This window comes from Cryptotermes secundus, unplaced genomic scaffold, assembly GCF_002891405.2.
Source record: "Cryptotermes secundus unplaced genomic scaffold, Csec_1.0 scaffold391, whole genome shotgun sequence".
NCBI lineage: Eukaryota > Metazoa > Arthropoda > Insecta > Blattodea > Kalotermitidae > Cryptotermes > Cryptotermes secundus.
Genome location: NW_019737394.1, coordinates 744,049 through 762,634, shown reverse-complemented (window position 1 = coordinate 762,634; position 18,586 = coordinate 744,049). Strand labels below are relative to the sequence as shown.

Sequence of the window (18,586 nt, the reverse complement as noted above, 5' to 3'; positions counted from 1 at the left end):
TCTTTAATAAAATCTGAAGACTTACAACTGCGTCTGTAGGAATTAATCTTCTACGTTTATCTTCAACAAGCACCGTAAACAATAAATAACTAATGTTGCATGTTAATGTTGTGTTGGCACTGTAGACTTATATTCGGAAGATTTTTGAATGTAATTTCGGACAGGACACCAGCTTTCGTGACTGGCTTGATTAATCAGGCCATTTTTCTGCCTCCTCGGTTGAAGAGTTTAGTGTAGCGTAGTTGGTTGAGGCACAGTGCCACAAGCCAGAAGGTCACGGGCTCGATTGCCGATGAGTTCATTGGATTTTTTCAATTTACCTAATCCTTCCAACCGCACTATGGCCCTCGGGTCAACTCAGCCTCTAACAGAAATGAGGACCAGGAATATTCCTGGGAGTAAAGGGCGACCGGCGCATAAGGCTGACAACCTCACCGCCATCTGTGAGCCGATAGTCTAGAGAAAATATGGGAGCCTCGACGTCTCACAACCTTATGGGCCTCCACAGCCTGCTACAGGAAGAGCTTTACTTAACCTCACCGCTGTGTGTGAGCCGATTGTTTAGGAAACGTTGGAGCCCCGACATCTCACAACCGTATGTGTCGCCACGGTTTGTTACAGGGATAGCCTTATCTTGTATTTACCTTACCAAGTACCAATAGAGCACAGTTTATCTCCGCCTGTGCGAATGAATTCAGCAGTCAGATGTTTTATCGGCAGCTCTAAGCCGTGCGTGGCTCGTTTCTTTGAAGATTTCTCACCTTTGAGCTTCCGTAATAATTGTGACAGCACATCTGTATGAGTAATATTTTGCTTTCGGTTGACAAATATCTGTTTCAGATAAACTTAAATAAGCCAAAGTAGGCTTAACTAAGTTCATGGAGCTGAGCCCTTTTTGGGAAGCCGCCAGTCACGCAGCTGCTCAAGAACTACTCAAAATTTTATGGTTCGTAACCGTGTTCACAAGAGCCCTCCACTGGGCCCTGTTCTGAACCTGATCAATCCGGTCGATACTGCCCCATCCTACCTCTCTGAGAACCATCTTAATATTATCGTCCCATCTACATCTTAGTCTTCCTAGTGGTCTCTTTCCTTCTGGCATTCCTATATGCATTCTTCTTTTCCCCAACTCGTGCTACATACCTACCCATCTCATCCTCCTTTACTTGATCATTCTAATTATACTTGGCGATGAGACAAGTTGTGAAGCTGCAAGGGCTTGTTCCATTCTTTATTGAATAGTGCAGTGCAGATACGTTCAGATGTCCCCTCTGTGTTGCAGTTCTGCATGGACTACCAGACGTCGGACAAGAGCCGATACCCCACATTTGCCCGCACCCGGCCGCCGGATACACAGATCAGCAAGTCTGTCGTCTCAGTACTGCTCAACTTTCAATGGACACAGGCAAGTACCTCTCCGCTCAGGTATATGTACAGGCGACTCTCGTACGCGTTTTCGTTATCCACGGCTTTATTTCAGTGTGATGTCTGCGGTCACGGCAGAAGCTGCTGCGCATGTCCATTGAGGTGCACGTGACCATCGCTGATTCGCTTCGCTCTCGCTCCCTCTTTTCGTCTCCGCCTTACTCAGTCATCATTGTGTTCTCCGTTTTACTCGTTCTCGGTACACACAGCAACATTGAGAAACGCGTTTAACGAGAGTCGCCTCTTAAATTCTTTAAATGCACGCTTGTGCCCACTTTAGAGGCCTTGCCTCTATCTAGCTTAGTGAGGAACCATGGTAATATGTCAGCAGAATGTCTCCACTCCATGTCACATGCATCTTTTCGGAAAATTGACAGTTACTCATTATTACAATAATATTAATTAATATTACAAGATATTATCTGCTATAAAGGAATTCGAACGTTCGTCGTCATAGGCACAAAAGCCTCCCCAACTAGACTAAGTGATGAAGCAGTTCACATTTTGGCACGGAAAGAAATGAGACACACTTGAATATTACCTTCCCAATATATACCTGCATCTCCAAGGTTGCCTCTTATCATGAAATTATCTGTTCAAGTTTAAGCATGCGTGCTGCATTTGCCGCCTATCTCACATTTACAGGGTCAGTTGCATAAATATCTCTCTCCTATTTCTCCCCCCCCCCCGGTATTTGTTCTCTAATGGATGTTTATCCTTCTAACTATTTTTAATAAAACGCATAGTTCCGGAAAACATTTCTGCTACCGTCTTCATGTAAAAGTATTATATCTTTCCTATTTGGTCAGCCGAATAGCGCAACGTTACAGAATCAAGGGAGTTGTTTTGGGTTTGAGGTTCTCACAGGGAGCCGACACAGCTAATTAGACATAGCAGCTGACTACAGGCTGGAAGGCTGAAGGATCGAATTCCGAGACCCGGTAGGGCCCTACACAGCCTCCTATACGAAGATGGACGCAAAAGAAACCGGAATTTGTTTCTAGAAGGCGGGGCGCTTGTAGTACAGTCTTCCGCCGCAAGGTGGTTGTTTGCAGCACCTTCCTGAATTGGTGAATGTTCTCCAAGTGATTTTTTTTTTATAATTCGTCTATTTCATAATGGCTGATAGACACGAACAACGTGCTGCTGTGAAATTTTGTTTCCTTTCTAGGAAATTAGCAGCAGAAACGGTTGTTATGCTACAAACAGCCTACAAGGAAGCCGCCATGAGTAAAACACAAATTTACGAATGGTTCTCCCGTTTCAAACGTGGTGAAATGTCAATTGATGATCAACCTCTAAGTGGACATCCTTCAACCGCCCGAACTGAAGAAGATGTGACAAAAATTCGTCAAATGATTCTGGAAGATCGCCGGAATTATTATTTGGAAGTTCTGAAAATGTTGCATAACAGTTTAAGGAGAAAACGTCCCGATTTGTGCAAATAAGTGGATGGCTCTTTCATCATGACAACGCGCATGCCCACACCTCACAGAGCCCCCCGTACTCGCCCGATCTTGCACCGTGCGACTTTTTTTTTATTTCCCCGAATGAAAAGAGATCTCAAGGGAAAACGTTTTGCTGATGTTGAAGACGTAAAGAGAAATACAACGGAAGCACTAAAAGGCATCACTAGCGATGAATTTTAAAAATGTTTTGAGCAATGGAAAAAACGTTTGGACAAGTGCATTGGATCGAATGGACAGTATTTTGAAGGAAATTAAATCAAGAATTTGTGGATCTGTACATCCACTTCTCCTTAAGTCTTCATGGCGTAGTGCTTAATTAGTTAAGCACAAATCAATTTTACCCTTGAGATTCTCGCAATAGAGACTATGAACAGTTCTGTCTCCTGGCATATTAGACCGTGCAGTTTGAGAAAATTTCTCTGACGTCTTGAGGAATGTACTGCCTGCATTTTCAGGGCTGAATAGTAAGCCAATATTTAACGAGAAGCAGCTGCCCCACCGAGATCTTCATAACGCCTGCATCTTGTTGACGCTTCAAACCTGAAGATGGAGGCAATGTATTCCTCCGAAATATTGGTGAGTTTCTGTCGGACTACATTGCATTGTATTTCGGAAGAGTCTGCTCTTCGTTAGACATGTTGACAGCAGAATTATTTGAGACTGACATCTGAAGAAGCGTGAAAAAGGGACGTGTTCCCAAATGTGAGTGAAGCGCATGTCACGTGTTCGGATGGTAGCAAGATACAAATTAGCTATCAATTTTGCCCTTATAAGTCTCACGCCACCTGGCTTTGGATCAAGACCCACGGTGCTCTGAGTTCGAGCCCAGGTAATGTAGGCTATATGGCGAACAAAGTGGCAATGGAGCTGAATTTCGCCTATAATTTCAGTTTCCCCTGCCAATTCTCACTCCACTGACGACTCCGTACTCACCAATCATCTGTAGGCCCTCTAATGGTGGGCGTACCACATGAGCACAGTCTCGCCCACTCTAGGGATTAAAATGTACTGGAAATATTTCCGCTCAACGTGTTTTCAATGTAATGAAATTACTCAAAAGCCACACCCTGGATCTTAATAACGAGATAAAGCAAAATAGTTTGACATGTCTGCTCAAAACCGGAATATCAGAACCAGAGGAGACGGTCATTGCTAGGAAACGACCGTGTATACAGGCTTCCACAGCAACCAGATCACTTAATCGCCACAACAAATAAAATCAACAATAGAGGAACTCCTGGAAGTGGCATTTTGTATGCGGTATTTGCCGAGGTTATGTATGGAGTCATGGGTTACCGACCCCGCATGGAGGCAGCTTCGAATAACTCCACCGTAGCCCTGCGAATCTTAGGAAGCGACGAAAAGGGAACCCAGTGCCTGGCGGTAATACCGGGCCACCCTGTTCCTGGGGGATATAAATACTGGAATCTGACCCTCAAGGTTCGGGGAATATCGAATCTGAGACAGTAAAATATTGTCACTAATCCCTCTGGATTCGGACCCGAGAATGACTGCGCTGGTGGGTACCAGCGGCAATTGTAAATGGCAGATCCGTCCTCTCATCAGAGAGGGTGTCCCACATCAACAAGTCCGTAAATGCCTGACAGAACAAAAATATGGGCTGGAGCCCAAAATGGGAGCTTGACACCAAGACAAACTAGCCGACCAACCGTCGGTCGTAACATAATTTTTTGACTTTGACTTTTGAGTTACAGTCATGGATTTGGTGTGCGAGTATCGCCAGCCAGTGAGGACGTGAGCCTTTGTGTAACGGAAGCAGAGGAAAGTGTTGGGAGCCGTTACCGGGCAGCACATAATGAAGTCAAATAAGACTTATTGCTTGTCATATTGAACTGTAAATTGTGGGAATTATAGGTAGCACTCCAATTAATTGTAGTTACGGTTTGAAAGGGTTCAAATAAATCCAACTACCAATCTACACCCCTCCTCTAGTCAACAGTACGTGACAATAGTGAGTGTTATATTGAGCGAGATATCTGCTTGCAGGTGGCGTTCTTCTACCTGAACTCAACAGACTCAGAGTTCCTTAAGATAGGCGCCACGATCCTACAGGCACTGCAGGCTGCAGACATCACCGTGCGAATTGTCCGCTGCTGGAGCACCGCGTACTATCACGTGCAGGGCTACAAGGACAACCCGTTCCTGCAGTTGGTGCGCGACACGTATGAGGACACGCGAAGTGAGTACCCACGTTTTACACCACCTACATACACACAGTTCCACGTTTTTACGCGTCATTTGCCCCATGCGCGTGAAACAGCGCGCCATCTCTCGGCTCTCATGTGTTGTCTGTAAATAAGATGAAACAATTCAGAAACAATTTTGTGTATGGTTGAGAGGAGCCTACAAAAATTTTCACAGTAATATCAGTTTGGCCCCTATAAATCTAATTTAACATTTGTAATACTAACTAACTCCATGGAGCTGAGCCCGTCTTGAGAAGCCGCCAGTTGTGCAGCTACTGAAGAATTTCCCGACGTTTTATGAAAACTGAAGGATCATTACCGTGTTCACAAGAGCCCTCTACTGATTCCTATCCTGAGCCAGATCAATCCAGTCCGTACCACTCCATCCGATCTAAGATCCATTTTAATATTATTCTCCACCCTATTTCTTGGTCTTCCTAGTGGTCTTTTTCCTTCTGGCGTTCACATCAAAATTCTATATGTGTTCCCCTTCCTCATGCGTGCTGCATTCCATATCAATCTAAACCTCCTTGACTTGATTACTGTAATTTTACTTGGCGAAGTGTACAAGCTATGAAGCTCCTCATTATGCACCCGTACACAATACAGAATCTTAAATTAATGATTAATATTTTCTTCAGTTCTTGAGAAGATTTCAGTGTGCAAGGAAGTATGTGGGGCAGACGGACGGACTTCTGTTGTTATGTATATTGATGAGGAATACATCCTGTAATTTTTTTGTTTCTTTTAATTTCTTTGGGTGGGATGAGACTAAGTAAGCCCAATTGGCACGTCGGCCACTATTTGGTCTACTGTACTAGCCTCGGATGATATGGAATATGGATCACTCGGTGGAATGAGAATTGGAAGGGGAAACCGAAGTACTCGGACAAAACCTGCCCCAGTGCCATTTTGTTCAACACAAATCCCACATGACCTGACGTGAGCTCGAACCCTTGCCGCCAATACCTGCTGTAACTCTATAAAAGAATGATAGATTGAAAAATAAATCCTCACGTTTATCACAGTTTGGAGATTTTAAGCATTGAACACCTTTGCAGTTCAAATGAATTTACATTTTGTGTTCGCCGTCATGACTTCACTTTACTGAGTCATTGAGCCCATATCATGGAGCCTTTGTGAGGGAAGATGTACTGGAACTTGATGTCGTGAAACGCAATTAGATTTTCATCAGTCTCTCGCTCCTGAAGCATCCAATTATGTCTTGCCTATCATCCGAGACAAGCAGAAGGTCTTCCAGCGAGTAATAGGCCAGCATTTTAAAATCTTGAACGGGAAAGTTCGCGAGTTAGCGATTCTGCGAATGTGGGGTTGGAGCAGTTTACCGATTCTCAATTCATAATCCTCTTAGCTACTCTCTGCTGTCTGCATCATTGGAATAAAAGCAATTGGTTACCATGGCAACACGTCGTCTTAGCTGATATAAACTGCAAGGAAGCGACTCCCAAGTAAACAGTGGACGTATCGCTTGTCGAAACCCGGTTCGTAACGTGAGTAGTAGACTCCTGTGCTGTGTGTTAAATGTATTTCTGTCTACAAAAATGTATGTCGTGCTCTCAGGGTCGGCTTTATCGCCAAAATTATAAATTAATTGTACCTACTGATGTACGGATTTGGGAGCTTTTATTAATTTGCTTCCGCCAACAGGGTCTGCGTAATGGGTCACAGTATACGCTGAAACTCAGAATTACAATTTTTATTTTAAATTTGTCCCTCATCCAGCATTAAAAAAAGTGGAGAATATCACGTTTCGGAAACTCGATCTGGTTCCATCCTCAGGCGAGGACAGGGAGACACTTACTCTGTTGGGTCCCTTAGAAAAACCTAACCTCAATCCAAGTTTCTGATACTTCCTGTTCACTGTCTATCTGTCTGTCTGTCGGTCAGTCTCTAGGTCTGCCTGTCCGTCCTCCGTCCATCCCTCCCTCCCTCCGTCGGTCGGTCAGTCGGTCAGTCGGTCCGTCGGTCCATCCATCTATGGTTCTACAGCCGTTGTGGAACTTGGCAGCTTGTTTTCAGTTTCTTAATCTCTACGCAGTCGGTAGGATACCTTGAACGGGGATCAGCCCATCGCAAGGCAGCTACCTACACACACAGCAACAAAAGCACAGACTAAACGGACACAATATAGACGTCCATGTCACGAGTGGGATTCGATCCCACGATCCCAGTGTTTTTGAGCGGGCGAAGATAGTTCATGCCTAATAGCCGATCGGCCGTTGTGTTCTCTAGTTTTTAGAATAGCGGATAATGGGCCCAGTAAAAAGGAACAGTAATACTGAGCTTTGTATGTCATTGTCAGAACCTTTCAGAAACCACTTGAACTTTGAAAGTTTACAGCATCCTTCAGCCTGTCTATTTGTATACACCAGCTATCACTGTGACAGCGCGCTCTAAGGCATGAACTGTCTTCGCCCGCTCGAAAACTGAGTTCGTGTATTAGAATCCCACTCAAGGCATGGATGTCTGTGTGCACTTATTCTGTTTGTGTTCTCCTGTGCGGCGGATAATCCCCCGTCCAAGAAGTCCCACCGATTGTGTATGGCATCAAAAAAACTGAAAAAGCTGTCAAGGCCCAACAAAGGGCTACAGAGCCATAATAATAATGATAATAATAATAATATGTATACAGCTACTCCCCCACATGTTATCATGTTATAGTACTTAATTAGTTAAGCACAGGGACTTTACCCTTGATTTCCTGTATTTTTCTCCACATTTCCCGCCCTTTATATGGGGAAGTATTTGTGTTGCCACTCGAATAAGGGTCGAAATAGCTCACTCGGTATAGCGACACACCTGCGAACCAGGCGGGCCATGTTCGATTCCCAGGATGGCAAATTATTTCTCTTTTCCAGAGTGTCGAGACCTACAGTGTGGCCCACCCGGTTTTCTATGCAATGGGTAGAAGGGGCTCTTTCCCCGAGGGTAAAGTATCCGGGGCGTAAAGCTAGCTTATCTCCATCTAGTGCAGTTATAAAGAATTGTGGGAATATATTTCCACTCCTTCGTGCATCTACGTGACATGGTGCTTAACAGGTACAATTTACCTTTACCAACCTCGCTTCATAGTAGAGTTCCCTTGTATGTCAAAATGTAGTCATGTTTTCTTGATTGTTCAAATGCCTTAATATCGATGGATATATGTTGTTGGATTGGCTGTAACATATTATTACGTGTACGAGTGACTGTAGACAGGATTTGGTTTGGTGACTCGATTTGTTGACCGCTTACACACTCACGACTCATGACTACACTTACAGATCACGGTCACACATAGACTAGTGTTCTCAGTCTGTTACAGCCTTCACTAGCCGTTTCCTGGCTACTGACAACTGTAACAGTCTCACTGACTTACACATTCCAGATATCACACACAAAGTCTTCTCTTCGCAGCCGGACTTTCAACTGAGCACTCTTTGCAACTAACTAGCTGCCCCAAACTGTCCCGGTTATATCTCCTCGGCACAGACCACATAGAGAACACAGTTCTTCTATTGCTGTACCATTGTTGTTTTCGTGTCTGTTGCTGCGGGAACGTGTCCACCGAGTCGCTGCCTAGAAACTGCTCTGGTGTATTTGCTTAACTCGCAGTCGTTGCATAGCAACGGCATTACACGCTACAATGTTTTGGGTCGTATTGTGCTACACAGTGCCGTCTTATTACATCGTTCATTTGCTGAGGTTATGTTGAAGTTCATGTTGGTGTGATCTTTTTGGTGAGAGTTTGGATTGTAAGGGTTGAAGATACAGCACCGGCTTCACGCGATCATTCTTCGCAAACACAGTGATCACCGACATAAAGTCACGTATAAAACATGACAAAGGATCCAAAACTCTAGGGATAAGAAACTATGTTTTTTTTTCCTTGGCACTACAGCCCCAGTGGGCCTAGGCCTACCTCCATGAATTCCGTTCACTTCGATTTTTCTAGATCTTACACATTCGGTAGGACTCCTTGGGCGGGTGATCAGCTCGTCGCAAGGCCTCTACCTGTAGACAAACACAGAAAAACGCACACAAACATCCATTCCCTGAGTGGGATTCGAACCCACGATTCCGGTTTTCAAGCGAACGAAGACAGTGCATGCCTTAGACCGCTCGGCTACCGTGACCGGCAATACACACAATTAGTTTTTAGGATAACGGACGACGGACAAAGTCCGAAAACCCAGTAATTCTCATTATTATAAATGAAACTTGTCTTCTTATTATTGCAGAATTATAATTGCAATTCCCGTCGTAATGACACCATGAATGTCGGCAAGAAACGACTTCTGCACTCGTTTCCGGTCGGGCCCTCCAGATATGCAATTCCATATCTAGTTTCGGGAAATTATGGAAAATCTGCAGTTAAAACAGCAAATGTCCAGAATCGGGCGCAGGACTGTTAATATAATCTCACGTACAAAACGTTAGACTAGTTAAGCACTTGCATTATATTGGGCGCCGCCATTTGTTGCGTGAGAAATGGAGACGAACGCTGAATGGCTCAACTTCACACACACTTGGCGCCGGTACATCAAAGGCGTCGCCGCTTCAAAATTCCACTTCATAACTCCAAATATTGATATGCACTTACTACTTTTCAACCTTGCAGTTAGAAACTGTCTACTACTTGCATGTTTCTATATCTTCAATTCACTCTAAGAGCATCTGACTGTTAATATACAGGGTGATGCAATTATGGCGAAAGATAAATACCACGGCGAAACTGACATTTGAATGGCTCGCACCAATCGAGATGGGACCAGAAAAGTAACAGAAGGAACAACTTGGTATAACATTTGCCTACCCCCATGTGATTTTATGAACCGTTAAACTAAGACTGTGAATGACATATTTATGGCACCTTGGCTCAGCCCCAGTTACCTCACTTCTGGCGGCAGACTGTGCTACTAGAACATAAGCTTAGTTATAATATAGGAACTGCCATATTGGATGCTTCCTACATGGTGAATACCTCGGATAAATCCCCGAGTTAATAATTAGAAGTCACGTAATAATGTACCTATGAAAACGAAATTTCACGAGGATATACCTTCATAGGTGTGTAGATAACTGGGTTATAAAACGTGCTGAATTTGTTTTCCGGTCACCTGGGGGCACAGGCCAACACGACGCTCCATGGGCGTCCGTTTCGCCTGCGCAGTTCTAGGACGTCAGGTAAGACGGAACGCTGAAGAGGGCACAGACATTCCGTTTTGTTCACAGTCTTGTGCTCAGTTTTCGCGGATCGTGCACGGAGCAACATGTTAAAGGAACTTTTAATTTACACCGCTCTAGCGTTAGCTTTGAGATCAAAAACAAAAAGAAGAGGACTAGATCAAGATGGGCGAAGTCTTGTTTACATAAACGAAATAACCTCTCTCATATAAATTTACTGAAAGGTTTAACTCTGGAACCGGGTGATTGGCATGATTATTTATGGATGGACAGTGAGATTTATTTACACCTTAATTTGGTAGCGCCACATACCAGAAAGAATGACAGTGCAATGAGACGCACAATCACACCACATGAACGACTCAGCGTCACACTCCGTTTCCTAGCAACCGGAAGAAGTTATGAAGATTTGAAAACTTTCCGCTGCACGTAATTAAGCTAAACAGACACTTGATATCCACTGTAGGTCACGCGCACAAATGACCGACAGATGGCCCATTGTAAAATTTCTAGTTAGAACAGCTTTATCAGAATGTGGAATCGCAGTTAAATTTGAAAGTGCGTTTATTTTGTTGATTTTTCCTCGCGAGCTATTTTAACAAAGAAATCGGAAAAAATAAGACGGCGGTATTTATCAAAACTGAAATCTATCAATAAAATATGATACCGTTAATTTATTATGCTTACCTGTTTTGGGGAGTCCAAATTGCTGACGCTGTCTGGAAAGTTCTTGATCCGTTCAAAATCAAACATCATCGTAATACCATAAATTTGGCTTATAATTATCATCTGTTAGTGTGCCACACTTCTGAGAATCATTGACTTTCTTGAGTTTTTCCGAAAACAACTTCGTAGTGAGTTAGTTTTCTTACCACTGCTTCCTTTGTTTTTCATAAGCAACATTTATTTTTGTTTTTATCAGATTATTCTTTAGTTTTGATCTTCCACAAACACGGATTACTACGATACAGCTGAATGAATTCGCTCAAAAATGCTCGGGGTACGATTCTCAAGTCCGACATATCGAAGCGCACAGCTGGAACGATTAGTTAAAGTAGGTGGGAGGACAATATTAAAATGGATCTTAGAGAGATACGATGGGATGGTATGGATTGGATAGATCTGGCTCAGGATAGGGACTAGTGGAGGGCTCATGTGAACACGGTAATGAACCTTCGGGTTCCATAAAATGCTGGGAAATTCTTGAGTAGCTGCAGATTTGGCTTCTCCTCAAGAAGGGCTCAGCTCCATGAGTAAGTAAATAAGTAAAAAGTAAAGCTATCCATGTACCAGGCCGTGAAGGCCCGTAGGGTTGTGAGACGTTGAGGGTCCCACATTATCTAGACAATAGGCTCAAAGATGGCGGTAAGGTTGTCAGCCTTATGCGCCGGCCGCGCTTTACTCCCCAGGAAAATTATTTAATTAATTCCTGGTAGTCATTTCTGTTACAGGCTGAATGACCTCATCTGGACTTGACGATTAGTTAAAACTGGCGCTAAAACTGTAGGCCCCACACACGCTCCAACTTGCTCGCAGACATGCTTATACACGCACAGAAAAATCAGTCGCTGACAGATTTACTTCAAGCCAAGCCTAAGACGGTACAGGGACGAAAATTCTACCTAACGTCTGGGTACAACGGACGCTAAGACCCATTATACATATTCTTCCGCACAATTTGTTGTACCATGGGAAGGAAATGTCGTGAACCGGACAGACAGTACCGAGTCAGTGTTCACATTACGTAGTTTTGCCAAATACCCACTTAATCTCTTAATTATTGCGTGATTTCTAGTTATTAATTACGGGTTTTCTCTTTGTGAATCACCGTGAATTAGTCGCACTCGTTCACACTGAGTTGATAAATACAAAGGTTCCAGAACTGCGCTTCTGGTATCGAGTCTCGAAGCCGATTATAAAGCACCTAAAGCCGGCACACTGGCCATTCTCCAGCAGAGAACTGTGGGATAGTCCTGAGCCAATCATGAATATACTGTATTTACGCATGTATAGGCCGCGTGCGTGTATAGGCCGCAGCACAATTTTCAGACAGAAATTATAGAAAAAATAATTTTCTTGGAATATTATTTCAGGAGTATTACACCCTGTATTACTAATTATGAATATATTTTTTTTTAATGAAGTGTGATTTCGAATATTTCGAATATAAGCCGCACCCCAGTTTTCCTCTTGAATTTTTGGCAAAAAATGTGCGGCCTATACATGCGTAAATACGGTATTAATGCGAAGTTTGAAACTCTATGTTCAGCCATTAGTATCGAACAAATGCAAATTAAACAGAGCTTAGTGGGCAATTCAGGGCGCCAGTTGTTTTTTTATATACTATCATTTTATATACATGCAACATTTGAAAATCCACGGACAGAAAATGAGCTTAACAGGATTACAGTTCAGGATTTTATATGATTATTAAATAAATACAGGATGATTCAAAATAATGAGGAGCTTCATAACTTGTAACTCTTCTCCAAGAATAAATAGAATGATCAAGTCAATGAGGATGAGGTGGGCAAGGCATGTAGCACGAATGGGGGAGGAGAAGGATGCATATGGGATATCGGTGGGAAAGCCAGAAGGAAAGATACCACTTGGAAAACCAAGGCTTATGTGGGTCTTAGAAAGATAGGCTGGGATGGTATGGATTGGATTGATGTGGGTCAGGATAGGGACCATTGGAGGGCTCTTGTGCACACGGTAATGAACCTTGAGATTGCATAGAATGCTGGGAAATTATTGAGTAGCTGCAGAATTGGCGGCTTCTTCAGAAGAGCTCAGCTCCGTGAGTGAGTGAGTGAACGTCCTTTGCTCTCTTTTCCAGCCCTACACCTTATCGAAGATTACGTTGACACTAATGTTTAACGCCTCCCGCGAATTAGGCGCATACACAGCCAAACGTAAACGTTCTTCTTTATATAAAATACTACACTTTGCATATCCACATAAAAATATTACCAGTACTCACAGAATGTGCACGATAGACGGAAAGAAAATGATCCTCTCGCGTTCATGAACTACAACACAACTATCAACTTCAAAATTCCATAACCTCGGATATTGGTGTTAAATGAAGTAAAGTGGCACAGGATAAAGTCTGAAATATGCCGAAAGAATTAAATGTAAAATTATTAACGGAATATGCCGCTTTACAGAATAAATTAATGGTGCATTTGAAAAGAATAATTAATCTTCCACGTCGTTAATCTGTCATCACTTACGTTATCCAGACTTGGACTGAGCATTACCTGCTATTCCTTTCTACGTCTGTCCTTCTGCCACAGTCTGTTATTCTATTTATTTAACTCTTGGGTGGGAAAGCCAAAAGGAAAGAGCCACTAGGAAGACCAAGACGTAAGCCGGTGAATAATATTAAAATGATTCTTAAGGGTATAGAATGAGGTGGTATGGACTGGATTGATCTGGCTCAGGGTAGGGATCAGTGGGGAGGGTTCTTGTGAACACGGTAAAGAAACTTCGGGTTTCATAAATTGCAGGGAATTTCTTTAATAGCTACAGAACTGGCGGCTTCTCGAAAAAAACTCAGTTCCACGTAGTTAATATCCCGCGTTCATTCCATCGTAAAGAACAGGCTGGAATTCCTCTAATGATCTAATCCAGTAACACGGATACTGGCTGCATTTACTCTGCGTTTTTCGTGGTTTTCGTCAGTCCCTCCAAATAACTGATGGATTAGTACCTCGATTAGACAACGATCGCTTTTTCCCAGATTCTTTCAGCTACTCAAGAATTTCCCAGCATTTTATTGAACCCGAAGTTTCATTACCGTGTTCACAAAAGCCCTCCGTTGGTCCATATCCTAAGCCAGATCAGTGCAGTCCGTACCATCCCAACGTATCACTCTAAGATCCATTTTAATATTGTCAACCCATCTACATCTAGGACTTCCTAGAGGACTGTTTCCTTCTGGCTTTCCCACCAATATCCTATATGCGTTCTTTTTCGCCCGCATTCGTGCTACATGGCCTGCTAATCTCATCCTTCTTGACTTGTTCATTCTAATTATATTTGGCTAATAATACAAGTTATGAAGTTTCTCATGGAGTAAGTCGATGATGTTGGTTTTAGTGTCTGTAGTACAGGAAATTAACAATTGCAGTTAAGGTTCTCACAAAGTAATGACAGACACATGATAAGCAGTCAAAGAAATTTAGCAATACTTTCAGCTTCAACTTCAACAGGAGGCGCACTGCCGGGCAGGCACGGCGTATGCACATAAAGCTGCTAGCCAAATAACAGCTGACTGTCGGTTGCTTTAATTGAATTGATCCCTGGAAGAACGTGACAGGCACCGCACTTTTTTCTGGACTCATTCTACAGTGTAAACGGCCGCCGTGGCTCGGCAAGTTTCGACCCACTTTAATTATATGAAAGTACACGATCCTGTGAGCAGAATACACAACATAGTCTAATATTTCACTCGTCTTCACGGGATTTCTTAACATTTCACAGACAAATATTAATTAACCTATTTCCATCAGGTTTTTAAGTACGTGTTCATTCCTTTACGTCTTCCCACTTCATACAATCGCTATTCTGAGTGTGAGTATAAGCGGGATTTGGATTGGTTATTGGGTTATTTGAACGCTTACACACACAACCCGTAGCTACAAGTAACTATAACAGACTCACTGATTTAAACACTCTAAAGATCACTGTAACTGCAGCACTGTATTCACCAGTCGTTTCCTGGTAACGGATTCTAACAGTGTCCTCTGCTAACGTCCTTACCGGCTGGCGAATCTTATATTACCACCGACGGTCAGTCGGCCAGTCTGTCTTGGAATAAAGAACCCACCAGGGGCTTACGACAACATTTTCATTACTGTCAGGCAGTTAAGGGTTTGTTGATATGGGGAGCTGTCTCTCGGACGGGTCTCTCGTGTACAATTGCTGCTGGTCCTCGCGAGCTCAGCCCTTCTTGAGAAGCCGCCAATTGCGCAGCTACTCAAGAGCTTCCAAGTATTTTATGGAACCCGAAAGTTCATTACCGTGGTCACAAGAGCCCTCTACTGGTCCCTATTCTGAGCCACATCAATCCAATCCATACCATCCCTTCCTATACCTCTGAGATCCATTTTAATATTGTTCACCCACACACGCCTTGGTCTTCCCAGTGGTCCCTATTCTTCTGGCTTTCCCACACTATCCTTGAAACTTTCCACAAATCCTTGCATTCTTTCACCCCCACCCTAGAACACTGTGTTAGCATAACGGGACCAAAAAATGCAGAGCTCAGTTCACACTAGTGCGAAAATAGTGTTACACCTCACCATGTGAAACAAAAGTGAATGAATATTAAACAACATATAAGCCTCAAAAAAGCCCCGGTAGCCCCAGCTAAGCCGCAAACCGGTTTATCCGCCCCCGGATAATCGAGAGTTGAGTGTATATGTTGCTGTCTCGTCACCAAAATGCAGGGCAAAATCATGATATAAATATAGGTAACAGATATTTTGAAAATGTGGCACAGTTCAGATATTTGGGAACAACGATAACAAATCAAAACCTGATTCAGAAGGAAATTAAGAGGAGATTGAATTCGGGTAATGCTTGCTACCATTCAGTCCAGAACCTTTTGTCTTCTCGTCCCCCGGTCGAAAAATATAAAAAGGTATAATATAGAAAATTATAATATTGCCTGTGGTTCTGTATGGGTGTGGCACTTTGTCTCTGACAATAAGGGAGGAACATAGACTGATGGTGTTTGGGAACAGGGTGTTGAGGAAAATATTTGGACCGAAGAGAGATGAAATGACGGGAGTTTGGAGAAAACTGCATAATGAGGAGCTTCATTACTTGTACAGTTCTCCAAGTATAATTAGAATAATGAAGTCAAGTAGGATGAAGTGGGCAGGCCATGTAGCACGAAAGGGGGAGGACTGCATATAGGATAGTGGTGGGAAAGCTAGAAGGAAAGAGACCACTGGGAAGATCAAGGCGTAGTTGGGTGGACAGTATTGAAATAGGAAGTGATAGGATGGAATGGTATTGATTGATTTGATCTGGTTGAGGATAAGGACTAGTGGAGGGATTTTGTGAACACTGTAATGAACCTTCTGGTTCCATAAAATGCTGGGAAGTTCTTGAGGAGCTGCACAATTGGCAGTTTCTAAAGAAGGGATCAGCTCCATGAGTGAGAGTGAAGAGTTGAATGAATCCAGTTATCAGTCCAAACCGCGTCACTCATGCACGTGATATTAATATTTAATATACATTTTATTTTTTCTCAATTTTGACGTTTTCCTAAAATTTAATATAGGGTCACATATTTGGAATGCCTCCCCCTGCCGGTGTCCACGTCTAGAGTGGGCCCTACATTTTCTGATGACAAGAATCGAATCCACGGGTCGCCAATTACAGTGAACCTACTCACACTTAAAGATTTAGTTAAGCAGAGATATGGGGAATTGGAGTATAACTCCACCTTTCCTGACCTTCATCTTCACGCTCAGGGCACTTCATCTGGGGGAAGGAGCCCCCGGTACCCATTGGATAGGAGGCTGAGTGGGCCCCAGAGCCGGTCTGGATGCTGTGGAGAAGAGATACTAATGAACTCGAGCCCTCCAACCCGTAGCCTGTTGGTCATACGGACTCCACCTACTTGCGCTTTCCTGTGCTGTTTATTCCTTCTTTTCTTGGTCTATCTTCTGCACCACATTCGTCAGTGACCTTATCTTCAACTCTGTATAGTCCTGATACTGATAGAGTCTTTATATAGCCAAGTAAAAAATATTTTCTTGTCCTTTCTTTCTTCCCACTTATTTTTGCTCTTTCACTCTACCCTTTTCCCTCTTCTTTTCTTGGCTTATATCTTCTTTGTTATTGTCTTTACAAGCTGGTGTCGGTCCCTCTCTCGGCCCATATTTATTATTCTTTGGTCGCAGTTTCCAACTGCTGCAGCTCGTGACTCACGGCACACATATTGCTCTCGTTGTGCAGACATGCAGTTTCACCCCAGTTTTTAATTATTTCTCATAGTTTACTGAACTTGAATTTTAAACCTGGCACAGAAAGCGTAGGCTACTTTCAATTTCACAGTTATTCACTGTTTTAAATGCTTCTTCATTTTTTCTTCCTTTCGTTCAATTAAAATCATTCCTGCGCCTTGCGAAAGCAAAGCCACGAAGATGGTAGCCATGTCTCCAGTTCTTGGAAGCTAATTTATGAATAGAATGAGGCACTGTTTATCGCAAGAGAAGCCACGCCGTTGTGCGCTATCACTTCAGGCGTCTCATGTTGAGGTGGTAAAACCACGTCTGATACTCGTATGTTGTCTATTAGCTTCTCCTGGACTTCAGCTGATGATCCGGGCTTTAGGACTTCTAAAATAGTCCTGCTCCAAGTCGCTTTTCCCAGGAATTCATAGCTCCACAATCACAAGCTACCTCAACAACTACATAGCAATTTCATATTTAGTTTGTAAACGTGTACAGCCCATCACAATGTAATTGAAAACTTTCATTTGGCGAAATCGCCACTCTTTATTTTCATATTTATGGAGTAAACCATCGCTAGTCAGGAGTAAAAGGGGAGGTCGTTCGGATTAAGCGATAATCCAACTTAGTGAAGCAAAAGAAGGAAAAAAAAACTAAGAACACAGATAAATGGAAAATTTAACTATATAAAGTGGTGATGAAAATAAATGACAAAATTACGCTGTAGAACCTTCGTTTAAAAACTGTAAAAAGACAATATATTTACTCATCGGTAGTGTCATGTTTTGTCTGATGAGACAAGTGACTCAATGCCACGTGTCTTTTAAAGTATGTACTCAACTGTGAACAGAATTTTTTTTTATATTTCGATCTGGATTAACTGTAACCGGATTAGCGAGGGTTCACTCTGTAGCTGATATAAGACGCGTCTCCCTCGGCCATACCCCATACATTAGAGAAATTTTTATTGTGGAAAAAATTATTGTAAATACAAAAAAGACCCAGACAATGCCAATCCGGTCTTCTGTAGCAATTCTTATAAACATCTTATTCTATCATAGCGGTCAACCCGCGATTCTTAATATAGAACTTAACTTAAATCTGAGAATAACAATCAAGTTCCTTCCGTCAAATGTGACACTTTTTTAAGTTTTCCACCTCGTCAGCACCTGCCTTACATGTTTCGGCTCACCACGGAGCCATCATCAGAGGCATTTATAGTAGAAAAAGAAATCACCAACACACAAAACTTCACTTTGTCCAAGATAGCCACGTTCCAGTTAATTAAAATAATTACAAATAGTTAAAATTACCCAGAATGTCG

At 42.8% G+C, this 18,586-nt stretch overlaps 1 protein-coding gene across 4 annotated transcripts in view; it reads left to right on the top strand.

Annotated features, from left to right (window-relative positions):
- Positions 1 to 18,586, top strand: part of LOC111870337 (receptor-type guanylate cyclase Gyc76C) — a 240,603-nt gene that overhangs the window by 85,722 nt on the left and 136,295 nt on the right. For all 4 annotated transcript variants that reach the window (XM_033753787.1, XM_033753786.1, XM_033753784.1 and 1 more), the window contains exons 3-4: positions 1,283 to 1,405; positions 4,902 to 5,094. In XM_033753787.1, coding sequence (XP_033609678.1) covers positions 1,283 to 1,405; positions 4,902 to 5,094 — 316 coding nt within the window. The remainder of the gene's footprint in view (positions 1 to 1,282; positions 1,406 to 4,901; positions 5,095 to 18,586) is intronic.